General features: G+C 37.2%; 1 protein-coding gene across 1 annotated transcript in view; it reads left to right on the top strand.

Annotated features, from left to right (window-relative positions):
• grik4 (glutamate receptor, ionotropic, kainate 4) overlaps positions 1-3,486 on the top strand; it is a 46,704-nt gene extending 43,218 nt beyond the window's left edge. Inside the window, exon 11 of the mRNA XM_053687517.1 lies at positions 865-3,486. Coding sequence (XP_053543492.1) covers positions 865-1,254 — 390 coding nt within the window. The 3' untranslated portion in view covers positions 1,255-3,486. The remainder of the gene's footprint in view (positions 1-864) is intronic.
• The last annotated feature ends 13,988 nt before the right edge of the window (positions 3,487-17,474 follow it).

A 17,474-nucleotide genomic window follows, 5' to 3' on the forward strand; every position in this document is an offset into this window, starting at 1 on the left:
TTCCTTCCCCCAGTACAAAGACATGTATTATAGTCTGATTGGCATCTCTAAATTGTCAGTATTGCGAATGGGTGTGTGAGTGTGTATGCGATTGTGCCCTGTGATGGGTTGGCACCGCATTTAGGATGTACCCCGCCTTGTGACCCGAGTTCCCTGAGACAGGCTTTAGGCTCGCCGCGACCCTATGTAGGATAAGCGGTACAGAAAATGGATGGATAGGTGAATTTTTTATCGATATAAACTTACCAATCTCATGAAACTTCTCCTCTTCTCTGCAAACACAATCATGCTTGCAAATCACATGGTAACATGGTACAGTAATGCAGAGATTTTCAAAACTCAGAAATGATCTGTAATCTCAGTAGGTTAAAGAATTTACAGCTTAAAAAGTATCCACATTTTAAAAATAACTGTGTTCGAGAGGAGAATCATCATGAGCCCGGTGAGTCTAATCATACAGTGTGTTGTGAAAATCACAAACTTCATGCTTGAAGTGGGCTACACACAAAGGAAGTAAAAGCATTTATTACATATCAAAATTTATTACATATCAAAAGAAATAGCATAGAGATAGAGGTTAGCTTGGTTAAAATACATACGTTGGTGCAAAACATGACATGCAAAGCATTCGAGTGAGAGTTTGATATGTCGCTATGCAGCGTGTGCTTGCGCCAGAATGTTACTATTCAGTGTATGCAAGGTGCTGCAAATATGTGAATGCTATTTTTTTTCTTTGAGAATGGGTTGTGTAATAACTTTGTCTTCTAATAACTCTGGCTGCAGTGTATCAGTGAGCCTCCCCTGCCTCTCTCTCTCTCTCTCTCTCTCTCTCTCTCTCTCTCTCCATGTGTATATGCTTCTCAGTTGTCAGTGTGTGAGGAGATGCTGCGGGAGCTGCAAGGCATCGTGCTGTGTCAGGACAGCCTGCAGCTGCGACGGAGACGTAGCGGTGGCACCAGCGCTCTGCGCCCGCATCCTCTACCCACAGAGGACAGACGTGCTCGGCCCACAGGGACCAGCCTCAGCAATGGCAGGTTGTGCACAGGCACGGGACTGTCAGAGCCACTCTCCCACAAACTGGCACAGGAGGCGGCCATCGTGGCACGTGGTTGCAGCCACATCCGCATCTGCCCCGAGTGCAGACGCTTCCAGGGGCTGCGGGTGCACCCACCAGGGACCCCACGGGCATCGCCCACTCACAGTGATGATAGCTTCGAGTGGGACAAGACCACCAACAGCAGTGAACCTGAATAACAAACGCTGGCTTTTCACTAAACTGAGTCTGTAAAAGAGTAGGGATTGAGGAACAGATAAACTCAATTTGAAGATGTGTTTATATTTCCGAAAGCTGGAATGGGGTCTAATCTCTGTATACACTGCCCTCTGCATCATCTGCCCTGAATAGCATTTTGCAGCAAACCGAAGGGGGGCTTTGTACTATGCAGCATTTTTTTTTTTTTTGTCTTACTGTGCTGTTGATTTTACTTTAAATTATTCCTTTTTGGTTGTGAGATCACAGTTGTACTATTACTAGATGATTGCAATTGCTATTTTCTTGTTCTCACAATGATCATGATTACAGCTTTTATTTTCCTCAACCAGCGGAGAGGCATTCTTTACTGATGACAGCCACAGGGAACTAGTTGTGAAGACTTTACACATCATCGCAGTTTGGAAGCATTTTTTTAAGTGCTGAATAAACTTGGTATTGATTTTTTTTTTTTGTCCCGCTACATGGTCTTGAGGATATGACTGCGAAGAGAACTGAACACACAACCATGATGATATCTTTTTAACTATAGTGATATTCTATTAAAAAAAAAGAGATAGAGCTTTGATATGCACGTGTGAAGGTTTTGTTGAGAGTTCCAGAGAGAAGTTTTCTGTTATTTTGTTCCATCTCTGTTATTTTGTGCGGCAATTTTAAAACCCTTATCAGAAATGTTTGTAAAGGCTTTAGCTTGTATTGGAAGAGGTTTTGGTTGTGTTGATCGTTTCTGGTTGTTCAAGCATGAGACTGTAGAATTATATGATTCTGTCTGACATAAGACTGGTTCTGGGAATATTTGCCTTACAAGTGTAGTTTAAGGGTTTAAAAGTGTTCAGTAAAAATCATTCCCATGTTCATATTTCTCTGGTCTAAAACTGAGAACGGCAAGTTCTCATCATGTCCCCAGCACAGTTTCAACCTAAACTCCTAATTCACACAAGCAGAAGTTCCATTATGAGTCCACAGAGATTTGCTGTACACTCTTAAAAATAAAGGTTAAATTAGAACCTACAGTAAAAGGATTTTTCAAGCTGATGTCTTAGGAGAACTCTTTTAAGTTGCACAAAGAACCTTTCATTCACAAGTTCTGTAGAGAACCATCTATTTACTGGTGCTACAAAGAACCCAGAAATTATTCTTCACAGCAGTGCCACAAGGAACAATGTTATCATAAGTTCTCATAATTTTATCATTAAAAAAAAAAAAAAAAAACCTTAGTTAGTGCTTTACGGAACCAAAGTAGGTTCTTAAGAGTGATGCCAGGAGAACCTTTTCCAGTCCCACAAAGAACCTTATAAGGTTCACTTTAACCTGCTCTGAAGAACTTATAATGAACTGAAAAAAACTTCTTTTATCTCTAAAGAGCCATATAGCTCAACTCAAGAACCTTATACACTGAAAAATGGTTCTCAAAAAGAAGAATGTTCTTTGTAGAACCTATGATGCTGTAAAGAACCATTAAAGAACCTATATTTTTAAGAGTGTAGGTAACACACCTGGGGAAATGACCTATGATATGTACGGTGTCGTCAAGCTAGAGAGTGTACAGTGTATATGGTTTCAATGGAACTATTTTTTTAGTAGCACAAAACAGGAACAAGGTGTCATGAGAAGAGGCAATGCTCTGAGGATGTGGAACGTTCTTGTGGGAAGTTTCTCATGCTCCTCATTCCTAAGAGTAAATATATAAAGTAAAACACCAAGGTTTTGAATAAAAGGCCATCAATGTCTATTGGTTCATGTATTTCCAACACATTCATAATCATAAATACATTATATGGACAAAAGTATGTGGAAACCTGACCATCACACCCATATGTGGTTCTTCCTCAAACTGTTGCCACAAAGTTGCAAGCACACAATTGTATACAATGTCTTTGTATGCCATAACATTGCAATTTCCCTTCCCTGGAACTAAGAGGCCCAAATCTGTTCCAGCATGACAATGCCACTGTGCACAAAGCGAGCTCCATGAAGACGTGGGTTGCAGAGGATGGAGTGGAAGAACTCGAGTGTCCTGCACAGACCCCTGACATCAACCCCACTGAACACCTTTGGGATGAACTGAAACTCTGACTTCACCCCGACCTCCTCACCCAACATCAGAGCCTGATCTCACTAATGCTCTTGCTGCTGAATGCGCACAAATACCCACAGCCTCGCTCAAAAACCTAGTTATTAGAAACAAGGTTATTAGCACCGCAAAGGGGGACTAATTCTGGAATGGGATGGTCTATTGTCCACAAACTTTTGGCTATATTGTATATATTTGAAGTAATGACAAAAGAAAACTGATGTGTCTGATCACTTTTTATTAATAATACCAGTAGCAAATGTGCAGATTATCCAGTACCATAGGGTTAAAGGGCCATAGAAGAAAAAAGTATATATTAACTACCAAAGCCAAAAAATTGGGTTACACTTAACTTAATGGTAGTATTTACAAGGCTGCATGATGTCTCTGAAGTCTTTCATGACACTGCAAATACATTTATTAGCACTTACTCCACAGACCTTATCTGTCATAAACTGATTTTTAATAACATCTGAGTCAAGTGATATTAATTTGTGTTATGTGTTATGAGATATTTCCAGGTTGACTTATATTAGGACATCATAACAATTGATTTTGAAGCTCAGTGCACTTCTGGTATGTTATATATGGAGTCATATAATGTTAATGATGTGTTATCAGAGCCAAGTCCAGTTTAAGGTCAGAGAAAATATACATAACTAAGCAACATCAGATTGCCATAAGGGATGATGAAAATCATGAAAAGGCAAAAAGAGAGATAATATTCACTGAATTGCCAGAAAAATCTATGAATAAGGGACAGTCTTAACAAATTTAGCGGATTAATCTTTATAATTAACAAATGATCTTCAGTGGCATCCATTTGTAATGAAAATTTTCATTATGTTTAACAGTTTCGTACTTTACCCACAAAGCCACTTGATTATCTACTGTATACCTGCTGATAATGGCACTCGTGGGATTTAGCTCTTTCTTCATCCCTCTACCTAAAGAGACTGATGCAGCAGCACTTTAATCATTCAGTCTATCTAGCTGTCTCACCTCCTTGTCTGTACTCTCTGTTCAAACAGATCAGGCTCCAAAGCGTCAACTTTCATGGTAATACCATCATCAGTGTTTAGTGTCTTCATTATTTCTTCACTGGAGTTCTCATTAATGTCATTGAAAATGTTGAATGAGAAAAGAAACTCTTTAGTTTTTCGTAGATAACAGTGTAACGCATGTTTTACCCCTAATGTTTGAGTTTGTTTAATTGTTTCTCTTATTAGTCATCATTGCGACTATGCTAGCAGCGTCTCCCTGTGACATCGATGTGCCAGAATATTGCTAATGTCTCATGGGAATAAGGAAAAGACAGCACCTAGCAAATTAGCATCAGAATCATTAAGCACTACACAAATATTTTGATCTCAACATAATTATTGTGTTTCAGGGTAGGATTTTCGGTAACACTTTACAATAACAGAACATGAATAATCATGCACTAATTGCCGAATTAATACTTACATATGAACGATGATGAGTTAAGACACGATATAATCACAAACTAATGAAGAGCTGACCTTAACTACGACAAGTGTCATGAATTCATGCATGAATAACAACTACCTTAAGTACATGTTACTTAAGTTAGTTAATTAATTAACACATAGGAGTAAACTAAATCAAACATGCTCTGTAAGAATATGAATTAAAAGTGCATAATTTCTACTTGTTTATATGATTTGCCATATGAAGCGGTGTATACAAACATCATTGAATGGTGCTGGATTACTTTCATAATTTACAATGATCCTTATCGAGTGTAGAAAGACGCACTAATAATAAACACAAATTATTTCATCTCAACCTGTTTTGCATCATCCTCCATCCATTTCTTATCAAATCCCACTGTAGTACCAGTAAGTGTTCTGGGTGGCGAGGGCCCGAGACACTGCTCCTTTGCCCACAAGGGTGAAATGAATACAGTAACATTTATTCATTTAGCAGACGCTATTATCTATGAACATTTTACACCAGTGTTCTATAAGATTATTTTCAGGTGTTCCAGTCTAGATGTGTTGTGCACTGTGTTAATTTTGACTGCTTTACTGTGCAGTCTGGTCTCCCATCTTTAAATCATTTTGAACAGTCACCCATTTCTGTCTTGTGCTCTTGTCATGTTCTGGGCCACTGCCCCTCAAAATGTCTGAGCATGGCTTGAGATTAAATTATCGGCGTTTATAATTAGTGCGTTTTCCTACGTTCGATAATAAACTGTTTGAAATTGTGCCCGTTTAATTCATATTCTTTCTTATAGAGCATATTTGCTTTAGTTTACCCCTACAGGTTAATTAATAAATTAATTAACAAGCATGCACTAACAACGGTGGTTGTTATTCACTCATAAATTCATAGCACTCTTGTTGTAGTTAAGGTTAGCTCTTCATTAGTTTGTGATTAGTACGTGCCTGAACTCATCATCAGTTCAAATTTAAGTAAGTATTAATTCAGGAATTAGTGCATGATTATTCATGTATTGTTATTGTAAAGTGTTACCAATTTTTCCTTTAAGGGTTAGGAGAAAAAAATTGTGGTGGTCTGAGATTTTGCTGTTTCTGAATTCTGGCAAACAGCCAAAAAATGACAATATAAAAATGTATTTTGACGTAAATCAACAGAAAAAAAACAAAACAAAAACAAAGTTCGCATGCAACTTATTTGCTGCACCTCCTGTACAGTGAATATCGACATTCTGTCACAAAAAATATGCTGCATAGCAATGTATAAAATGCTCTGTATCTCACGTTCTGCACCAGTATAATTTAACCAAGCTAATATCTACTGCTATGCTAATTGAAAATATGAAATATCATGCATAATTTTTTAACATGTTGAGCATTGATCCATTTCATGTGTAAAAATCTGTGGTTTTCATAACGTATGATTAGACTTACCATGCTCATAAAGCTTCTTTTCTCTTCAAACACTATCAGATGTGCAAGTCACATGGTAACCCGATATAGTAGCAGGTATTTTTATAATGGCTAAAAACCATCCGAAACTATTTTGTAAATTCTCACGTTACCATGTGACTTTCAATTCCAATTGTGTTTGGAGAGAAGAGGAGAAGTTTCATGAGCCCGGTAAGTCTAATCATATAGTATGTCGTGAAAAGCATAAACGTTACACATGAAGTGGCCTACACTCAATATGTTTAAAATAAGAGGTAGGATTCTTTATTACATATTGATCTTATTCAAGTAGCATAGTGATAGAGGTTAGCTTGGTTCCAATATGGTGCAGACATCTCATACAGAGCGTTTGTGTCATGGTTATGCGGAATTCGGTGCTTCCCAGCAGCCCTAGCACATCACATGTCTCAATCAGCCTCACCTGTGTTTTATTTGATGGTAATAAGCATCACTGTTTAAGTTCAAGTTTTTCAGTCTGTTTGTCTGTTGTTAGTGTGTTTGTGTGTTGCCATGTGTACCATGGACTGCATGTTTTGCCAAGTTTCTTTGGTTTAGTTGTAAGGTTCTTGTGCTCACCGTTTTAGTTGATGTTTTAATAAAGTCTGCACCTGCAGTCCCTGCCTTTGCCGCCATTACATGACAGTTCGATATGTTGCTATGCAGCGTATGCTTGTGACAGTATGTTGATATTCACTGTATAAAAGATGCTGCAAATAAGTTGCATCAGAACACTTTTTTTCTGTGAGACTGCAGTCGCAGATCTACTATATATTTCACCAAAATGATTTTCATCTACTTTCCAAACTTTCCTTGGCTTTCTGCAAAGATCACGTTGGCTAAATAAGGTGTAAAAATGTATAGTCTATGTAAAGATTTCAAGTTTTAATTGCTAGCTAAATGTACTTTTGTCAGGCACTCTATGTCATGCTGGGCATTAAACTAACAGATTCAGATGTAGACGATATAAAGACCAGCTGTCAAATTATCCCAGGAAAACGCATCAAACAGATCCATGGATTAGCACCCAAAGTTGTAATGCTTATCAATAAATAAATAAATAAATAAATAAATAAATAAATATTTTTTTAAATAACATTTAGTCAACAGACACAACTTGGGAATTATGCCATGATTGACATTTCCTGGCATCAAGTGAGAAGACTGACACTTAACCTGAGTGCGGGTGGGCAGGAGTTCTTTAAAGCATATTAAGCGGGTATAAAAATAGCCATATTTTTCATGGTCATATTTATTTGTTATTATTAGTTTTATATTCCACATTAAATTGAATACAAATTAAATAAAAAGTAGTAGTTGCTTTTGGACAAGCAGTGTTTTTGTGTCTTTCAGTGCATTTAGAACAGAAGTTTGCTCACTGCTTTGTGGGTAACCAGATTTTTACATCTAATTGACATAACTGCAGAACATATTTCAGTTCAGGAAATCATGTCGTTTATCACAACTTAGTATAATAGAAATGTCAAAAATTCACCATGTGAAGGGTTTTCCCAGGCCGACACACATTCAGTTGAGGTCATATGTTTACACACGCCTTGCACGATTTGTTAATAATCATTTTTAAAAATATGGATAAAAATCATAAAAGTTGCATTTCATTTTTTATTTAGTTCTGCCCTGAATAAGCTATTTCAAATAACAGATATTTACATATAGTCCACAAGACACAATAATAACTGAATTTACACAAATGAACCAGTTCAAATGTTTACATACTCTTGATTCTTAATACTGTGTGTGTTACTTGAATGTTTTTATGTTTTGTGATCGTTGTTCATGAGTCCTTTGTTTGTCCATGTTTGTTAAACTACTCACTGTTCTTCAGAAAAATCCTCCAGGTCCTGCATTTTATTTGCTTTTCCAGCACTTTCTGCATATTTGACCCCTTTCCAACAGCGGCTATATGATTTTGAGATCCATCGTTTCACACTGGGGACGACTGAGTGACTCATACACAACTATTACAAAAGGTGCAAACATTCACTGATGCTCAAAAAGGTAACACAATACATTGAGACAGGGGGGTGTACACTTTTGAACAGTATGATTGGTTTAAATTGTTTTTATTTTGTTTAAATATCTTACTTTTTCATTTAGTACTGCCCATCAGAAGATATTTACATGTTTCCCAAAAGACAATATAATACAAAATACAAAATAGTTGTCGTCTGTTTTTCTGAAGAACAGTGGGCAGTTTAACTGCTCAGGACAAACATGGATCTCATAAGAAAATATAAAAACAGTCATGGATCATCCAGGTAATGACACAATCAAGTTTATATAATGAACTATTATATAATATTATTATTATGAACTGGTTGATGTTTGTGTAAATTCAGTTATTATTGTGTCTTGTGGACTATATGTAAACATCTGTTATGTGAAATAGTTTATTCAGGGCAGGACTAAATAAACAACAACATGCAATGTTTATGATCCCTATTATTTATTTATCACTATTTTTAAATTATTATCATTTTGCAGATTCTGTGAGGTGTATGTAAAAACTGCATACTGTATATAACGCTTTTGTTACAGATGATTATCATTATTACAACCTGCACTATCCAACAGTGTTATACAGCAGCTTTTCATGTTGATGTTATTAGCACCAAGCACCAGATTCTGGAGAGAATCTTTTGGAAATGCTTGTGTTTGTGCAATTATTCCAATCTCAATTCCTTTACTTCTCACCATTATGTGACTCTTGTGTACCAGCAGAACGCTGAGTTCCAAAGTCAGTTGTCATGATATTTTAATATCTAATATGTTGGCCCGGAAAATGCTATAAGGTATGCAAAATTAAAGAAAGCATTATGACAGATGGCTCACATGAGCTTTGATTAATAGTTATGCACTTTTAAGTCAGTTGTCATGAGGGGCTTATGTAGATCTCATGTAGCACTATGGACACTCCTCTTATTTGTTAACAAAACCTGTTTATGACACATATTTAACACTGAGCCAGGTTCTATTTGTGGAGATGGTTTTCTTTTCTATCTGCCTCTGGGATTGCATGCCTTCTTCAAAATTAGACCCCTAAATGAAACCTAAGCCAAATTTGACCTTCACTTGCTTCACTGCAATTCCTGCAATTAGAACATTATTTGATTTTTTATCTTAATTTTTTTGTTTGTTTAGTTCAATCTGATATTTCGTTGAAGTCTGAATGTCGGTAGCAATAAATTATGGTTTCTTTGGGTTCTTTGAGAGGCTGACTTCGTTATTAAAGATGTAGATATGCTTTGTATGTTCTCTCTCTCTCTCGCTCTCTCGTTCTCTCTCTCTCTGAGAATGCTGGGATTCGATCAGAGAAAGTAAACAGAGATAAGGACAATGTAATAAGTTGTACAGTTCTCATTTTTTGTCATGGATTACATGAAGACTATGGTGTATGTGTACTTAGTCCCCTTCTGTAAACATTGTACTTGTTGGTCTGTAAATAGTGTTGGTTCTTTCGAGGTTCCCTAGTGCTGGTGTGGAAAATAACATGTAATTGCAGCAGTGAACTGTGAAGCTGTGGTCATTCTCTGTCTCAGTGGGTAAGGCTAGGAATTAGCTGAGCATTTCTTCTCCTTGCCTAGAGAAAGGACTTCAGTCTTTCACTTCTCGTGGGTTGCAGGCGTCTTTCTATCACACTTTAGTCTCAATGTCAAGATATCAGACTTGGAACTGGAAACCCTTGCAGACACGGGGAGAACATGTGAAACTCCACACAGACAGTAGCCCGAGCTCAAGACTGAACTCAGAACCCTGGAGCTGAGAGGCGGAAATGCTTAATCAGTCACACTTGTATTAGTTCACCTCTACAAAATGGATACAGCAAACTCTGAATGCAGCAGATGTGAATGGAAAGCTTTAATCGAAATGCCAGGAAGTGAATACATTTGTTATTTGAGGTTTTAAAATGGCAAAGGTGCTTTAAGATCACTTTAAATTCAAAGGGACATAAACAACCCAGTCTCACAGTGAAAAAAAAAAAGTTCATATGCAGCTTATTTGCAGCACCTTCAATACTCTGAATATCAACATTCTGTCACAAGCATACATTGCATAGAAATTTCACTCTATATGCCAAGTTCTGCCTCAATATAATTGAACCAGGCCCACCTCTACCACGACACTATTTAAAGCACCAGTAAACAGTTGATTCTCTAAAGAACCTGAGGGTTCTTAAAGAAAGTTTCTTTGTGCAACTTAAAAGGGTTCTCTTATGGCATCAGGCTGAAAAACCCGTTTTGGTTCTAATTGGAACCTTTATTTTTAAAAGTGTAAGGATATGTTATGACATTTACGCTAGAAAATCTTCACAACTGAGTTACTGAAAAGGTGGTGATGTCAAAATCAAAACTAACATAACAGTAAAACTGATGTTACCATGTAACGATGTAAATATTCATGTAGTAACTATTCATGTCACCCAACATAAGCAGAAATAAACATACTACTAGAGGCAGTGGTGGTTTAGTGGATAAGGCTCTGGGTTACTGACCTGCAGGTTGGGGGTTCAAACCTTGGTGCTGCCAAGCTGCTCCTGTTGGGCCTGTGAGCAAGGCCCTTAATCCTCTCTGCTCCAGGGGCACTGTGTCATGGCTTTCCCTGCACTCATACTTTGCTGTATGCGAAGAGAAGAATTTCATTGAGATTTTTACCATGCTGTAATGTATACATGACCAATAAAGACTAATTATCATTATCATTACTCAAAGGCCAGAGAAAATACACATAAATATAAAGAACTCTAGTTACAGTGTTATGATTGTTACTGTCAAAATCCATGCTATGGTACAACTTTATACAGCGGCTTTTCATTCTAAAGTTAATGCCACTAAGATCAGGAGACACTACAGTGTTGGGATGTAACTGAATACAAATACATTACTCATAATGAACAGATAATGTGTTCGAAACAGATAAAAATACAAATATCAATAGAAAGTGCTCATTTGTTGTTTGTTCTAGTAGCCTGGCCCAAACACTACCTTGCTGAGATCCACAATAAAAACTATATTTCTTTTGTATTTGTATACAAAATGGCCCACAATTCACAAATGAAAATGAATGGTTTTGTTTATAGAGCCACCACTCCATATAGCCCAAATAGATCACACACTGACCACCCCATCTTAAGACCCCTTCTTAATTTGTACATTCATTGTTTCATTCATGTTTTTCTTAAATGAACATTCTCCATCATTAGTAAACGAAAAGCTTCCCCCGGAACTGCTGAAATAACCCCATTTTGACTCACAGCAGCACTGGTTTCCAGTTTCATAGATTCTGATAGCGTGTCCTAGATCTTTTCTGTTTCCAGAATGTAACAAACACAAAAACTTTTGTAAATCTCATAAAATATTATTAAGAGGGATATTATAGTCCATTATAAACAACAGTTTGCTGGTAAAAAGATTGCTGTTTTTAAAGATAGTTTCTTGACAGACAGTTTGATTTGAAGTTCCTTTATAACACATTCATAAGCATTGCATAAATATTTTATAAAGCAATGCTGAAAGTCTTGGGTCAAAATAGGTAAGATGATACTGGAGGTTTTATTTTATTTTTAAAATTTGTCTTTACAACAACAATCAGTTATAATTATGAGTTGACTGAGATACTGTGTTACTGTAAAGCTTTTTCTATATCTTACAAGTTAAAAGCTTGTTTTTACTAACAGCACATTCATGACAGTTGTTTAAGGTACACATACAGCTTCATAAGAGTGCTAGGAATGTAAATACAAATTATAGCTTCTTATTGACGCTAGCGATATGAATGATTTTAATGCCCCCAAACTAAAGTCTTAATCAAAATTACACAAGATAAGTAATGATAAAAATCTCATCTCAAGTCAGTCACCTCATAATGATAACTGATGAATGATAATGATAGATCTTGGTCTCTTTTCCATGTAAGACATAATTTAAAACCTCTAATATTATCATACATGTTTTGACATAATCCTTACATGAATTCTGTAGCATTACTTTATAAACTATTTAGACAATGCTTATACATCTATTATATATGCACTATGTAGTTATCCTTCAAAAATGGTTGAGAACAATTAACTTGTGACGTAGCTGAGGAAATGTACACTCACTGAGCACTTTATTATGATCACGTACACCTACTCATTCATGTAATTACCTAATCAGCCAATCATGTGGCAGCAGTGAAATGTATAAAATTATGCAGTTTCAGGTAATGTTCATATCATCCATCAAAATGGGGGGGGAAATGTGATCTCAGTGATTTTGTCCATGACATGATTCTTGGTGCCAGACATGCTGGTTTGAGTATTTCTATAACTGCTGATCTCCTCGGGTTTTCACATACAACAGACTCTAGAGACTACTCAGAATGGTGCAATAAAGAAAAACATCCAGTGAGCAGACGTTCTGAGGATGGAACTGCCTTGTTGATGAGAGAGGTCAACTGAGAATGGGCAAACTGGTCCAAGCTGACAGAAAGGCTACAGTGACTCAGATAACCACTCTGTACCATTGCTGTGAGCAGAAATGCATCTCAGAATGCACAACACGTCGAAGCTTGTGGCAGATGGACTACGACATTAGAAGTGCATTTTTAGGGCTCCACTTCTGTCAGCCAAGAACAGAAAGCCGAGGCTGCAATGGCCACAGGCTCACCAAAACTGGACAGCTGAAGGCTGGAAAAATCTAGGTTGGTCTGATGAATCTTGATTTCTGCTGTGGCATACAGTTGGCAGGGTCAGAATTTGACACCAACAGCATGAATCCTTTGACCCAACCTGCAGTGTGTTAACTGTCCAAGCTGGTGGAGGTGGTGTAATGATTTGGGGAATGTTTTCTTGCTACTCTTTGGGCTTATTAGTACCAGTCAATCATCACTTGAATGCCACAGTCTAAGTTACATCATTATCATTATCTGATTCAGATAAAGCAAACACTCTTTTTATTCATGACACTAGAAATTAAGTCAGCCTGGACAGCTTTATGTCAAGCAAAAATCCATCACTTAACTCAGCTCAACTTTTATGTGAACAAAACTTTGACAAAGGTAAGATTTTTTTTTGCAAACTGACGCCTTTATAACTGTTTGTGCAAGTTATATCATGTTAGTTGTTATGTCTGTAACATATATCAGTTGTCAGGAAACGTATACAGTGTATTGTCATTAACACTACCCTTAAGTAAAGTGCTAGCTTATTCAGTAATTAACATAAAACAATATTATTTCTGTTCAGTTAAACAAGAACACTGAATGAAGGAAGGATGAACAGTAGGATTACTTCCTGCTGATGTATCTCTCCACTTCCAGAAGCTTGACAATGTTATTATTATTAAACAATTTACTGTATACCTTGTGCTTAACCTGTAGATTTTCATGCAATTCAGTGAAATGACTCTCTTTGGTGGGGGCACAGTGGCTTAGTGGTTAGCACATTGGCCTCAGATCTCTGGGGTTTGGGGCTTGAATCCCACCTCTGCCCTTTGTGCATAGAGCTTGTAGGCTCCAGGCTCCCCCGACTCTGTGTAGGATAAGCAGTACAGAGAATGGATGGATGGACTCTCTTTGGCTACAAACACCTTATAGAAGGTAAGAGCGAAAAAATGACTGCTGTGGATTTGATCAATAATATGTGTATTATCATTTCAAGTGAGATAGGGACCTGTCAATGAAGGTTTAGTGGTTATAGTGCTACAAGCACCTTAAGTCTGCTTTTACAAAAATTTACCTGCATGTCCAAGCATCCTCCATGACATACAGCCAGTATTAGTATTCTGCCACTTATATTTGATGTGGCAGAATGACAAATTTGTTGACATCATGTCTGTCACACAAGAAAAGTAATTTGTTTGCTTTGTTCAGTGTCTTGTCTTCATTCTTGCACTGATCGATGCCTTTCAGATGGAGAAACAAGTGATTGAAGACAAGTCAGGCAAACAAGAGACAACAGCCTGCACTTGGTTCCAAAAAAATTGACAGAACCAGATGTGGAGGAAAATAATTCAATATCTGATCTTTGTGTACAGTGGTATAAGCCACAAATATTATGTATGTGCAACAGAACTGAAACAGTTCACACATGGTATTGTGTTACATCAGACATATAAAATAGTAAAACAGTAATGAAACAGAGAGGAGACAGGCATTACATAAACAATATTGTGGGGAAAAACTGTTGCAATTCCCAGTAGGTGATATTAGGTAGATTTGTATGAATTCACACATTTTGTATAGACCATTTTTTCGGTCAGGTGTTTTGGATATTCTGAGAACATTTTTAAGTATTGTTGATGAACATTCCTACAATGTACAGCTCCAAGCTCCTCAGTTCAATCCTGAGCTCTGGGTTTATGTTTTCCTCATGTTCGTGTGAGTTGCATCTGGTTTCCTCTCACCTCCCAAAAACATGCAGTGAGGTGAATTGGCTAAAAAGAATTGCCTCCATATACTGTATGGATGTATATGTGTGTGTGCATGGTGCACAGTCCAGGTGTATTCCTGCCTTGTGCCCAGTGTTCCCAGGATACATTCTGGATATGCCATGACACTGGCCAGAATGGAGCGATTACTGAAGATGAATGAATGACCGAATGAACATTAACACTAACGTTTCAATAATATTATTTTTTTGCTCATCAATCCATCCATTTTCCATACCGTTTATCCTACTCAGCGTCATAGGGAGCCTGGAGCCTATCCCAGAGAACTCAGGGCACAAGGCAGCGGACACCCTGGTTGAGGTGCCAACCCATTGCAGGGTACAACTGCTCACACATTCACTTTAGACAATTTAGAAATGCCAATCAGCCTAAAATGCATGAAACCGGAGTACCCGGAGGAAACCCCCAAAGCACAGGGAGAACTCTCACAGAGCAGAGGCGGAATTTAAACCACCAATCCCAGAATTGAGAGGCAAACGTGCTACTATGTACCCCATGTTTATAATATTGTAGTATCATTATTCCTTTCTTAGGACTTAACTGAACATTCTAATAATGTTCCCTGTTAGCTGAATAAGAGAGGTTGTGACTGACTATATAGTTTATAAACCAAACTAAAAGGTTCCATGTTTATTGATTCATTGTCTGTAACTGTTTTATCCTGGTTATGCACCATACACATGCACCTAGTAGCCAGTTGACCTACCAGCATGTTCTTGGGAGGTAGGAAGAAAGCAGAAAAACCACAGGGAATCCCACTTGGATATGGGGAGAACTCCATAGGCAGTAACCTAAACTCAGGCAAAGGTAATACCTGCACAACCATGCCAGTCAGTCCATGGGCAAATCGAAATATAATGAAATGCAATCAGAAAATAATTGTACAGCAGTTACTCTTGCACTTTGCCAAGTGGCAACCATAAAAATATGCATTGTGTTGCCTGTTAATTAGATACGCCTACCTTCTATCTACACTCAATAGCTCATTCATTATATCAGGTAACCCTACATTCTTGGGTTTTTCAAGTGTACTTGGGCGGCTGTGGCTCAGGTAGTAGAGCGGGTCATCAGTGTCAAGACACTGAACCCAAAGTTGCTCCTGATGCAGGTTAGCACCTTGCATGGCAGTTCTGCTACCACTGGTGTGTGTGAGTGTGTGTGTGAATGAGATGTATGCAGAAAAGGGCAGCATTTGGAAAAAATGATTGGCTGGCTTCACAAGCCTCCGAATTTAACTTTCACTCTCGCCAGTTGGTAGTTTTTAATGAAAATTTTTTTTTTTTTTAATGTTTCCAGGACAACCGAGGAACCCTTTAAGTATTCTCAATTTACTATTAGTGTACCATCTAGATGCACTTTTAAAAAAAATAAAATAAATAAAAAACACTGTGTTGTGGAATGGTGGATTTATTCATTGTGTGCACTTCATGGACACTTTAGTAGGCACACCAACTTTGCTTTCTATAATGACTCCACCTGTGGTCCAGCATAGAAATAATAATATTCTGTCAATGTCTATTATTATAAGCACAATACAAATAAAATTAATTTGAATTAATTTGAATGGTCAGTGGTGATCCATTTCCACTGATGGAGGAAATAAAGGGCCACTGGCAAACTGTTCGGAGCAACAGCTGGACTGCAGCCACTAATTGTACCTCCAAAGGGCACCTATAAAATTGCCAATGAGTACAGCTATAAGGTGTGTGTATGTAATAAACTGGTAGCTGACTGTCTGGTTTGCTTATCATTTTAAATGTGCTGACAAAACCATCAATGACAGCAATGTTTCTCTTTTTATGTGAATTGTTATTACCAAACAGTGATTCAGCCTCGTAGAGACAGGGAATAAAATTAAAGCAACAGTGCCTCCTGCAGGCTTCAGGCTGGACTGCATTTTCAGTGGAGGAAACTTCTGGATCAGAGGCTGTGTCTAAACTTTCTTCAGGCACCTGTGCCATGTCATCACTGCGGATGTCTCTTCAGAGGCCTATATCCTGTTCCTGATGATAATATGTACTGATTTTCCCCATGTGTTTTATCCCCTGTTCTAATCAGTGGACAGTTTTACACAAGCCCAGCAGGTATATGAGTTATTGCTTTGAACCATTCACACCAATGGAAAATAACTATATGACAATTCTAACCTACTGATGTCCAATTTGTAAAATGTTACAGTATATAAGATAGTTACACTCATGATATTCTACTGAATATGATTTCCACTAGTCAGTTATAACTATTGCATTTGCAGCTTTATGTTTTCTTTTCATTTTGCATAATTGATGCCTCCAAAAAATTTATTACAGAGGTCCTAGTAAAAATAAACAGACAGGGTTAAGTATATATTATTATGTATTATCACTTAATGGTTAACAGGAATATACCATTCATAATATTTATTATCATTTATGGCATATACAAATGTCAGGCCATAACTCAGCTCCATGTCAATACTGATAATATATATATATATATATATATATATATATATATATATATATATATATATATATATATATATATATATATACGTGTGTGTATATAATGTGTGTTAGAACTGTATTCAAATTTCAATACTATATTTTATACTATATTTTACATGTCTTTCAATGCTTTTGCCTATCTAGAGTGGCATCAAGCTGAGCTCAGTGAGCTTATCTTTGAACTCTATGAATTTCCGAACCCTGATGTTCCCACTGCCTCTACGCTTCAGCTAAATTAGAAAGCAAGCTGTCCAAACAGCCATGTAAAAATCAATCAAAGTA

Source organism: Ictalurus punctatus, chromosome 17, assembly GCF_001660625.3.
Source record: "Ictalurus punctatus breed USDA103 chromosome 17, Coco_2.0, whole genome shotgun sequence".
Taxonomy (NCBI): domain Eukaryota; kingdom Metazoa; phylum Chordata; class Actinopteri; order Siluriformes; family Ictaluridae; genus Ictalurus; species Ictalurus punctatus.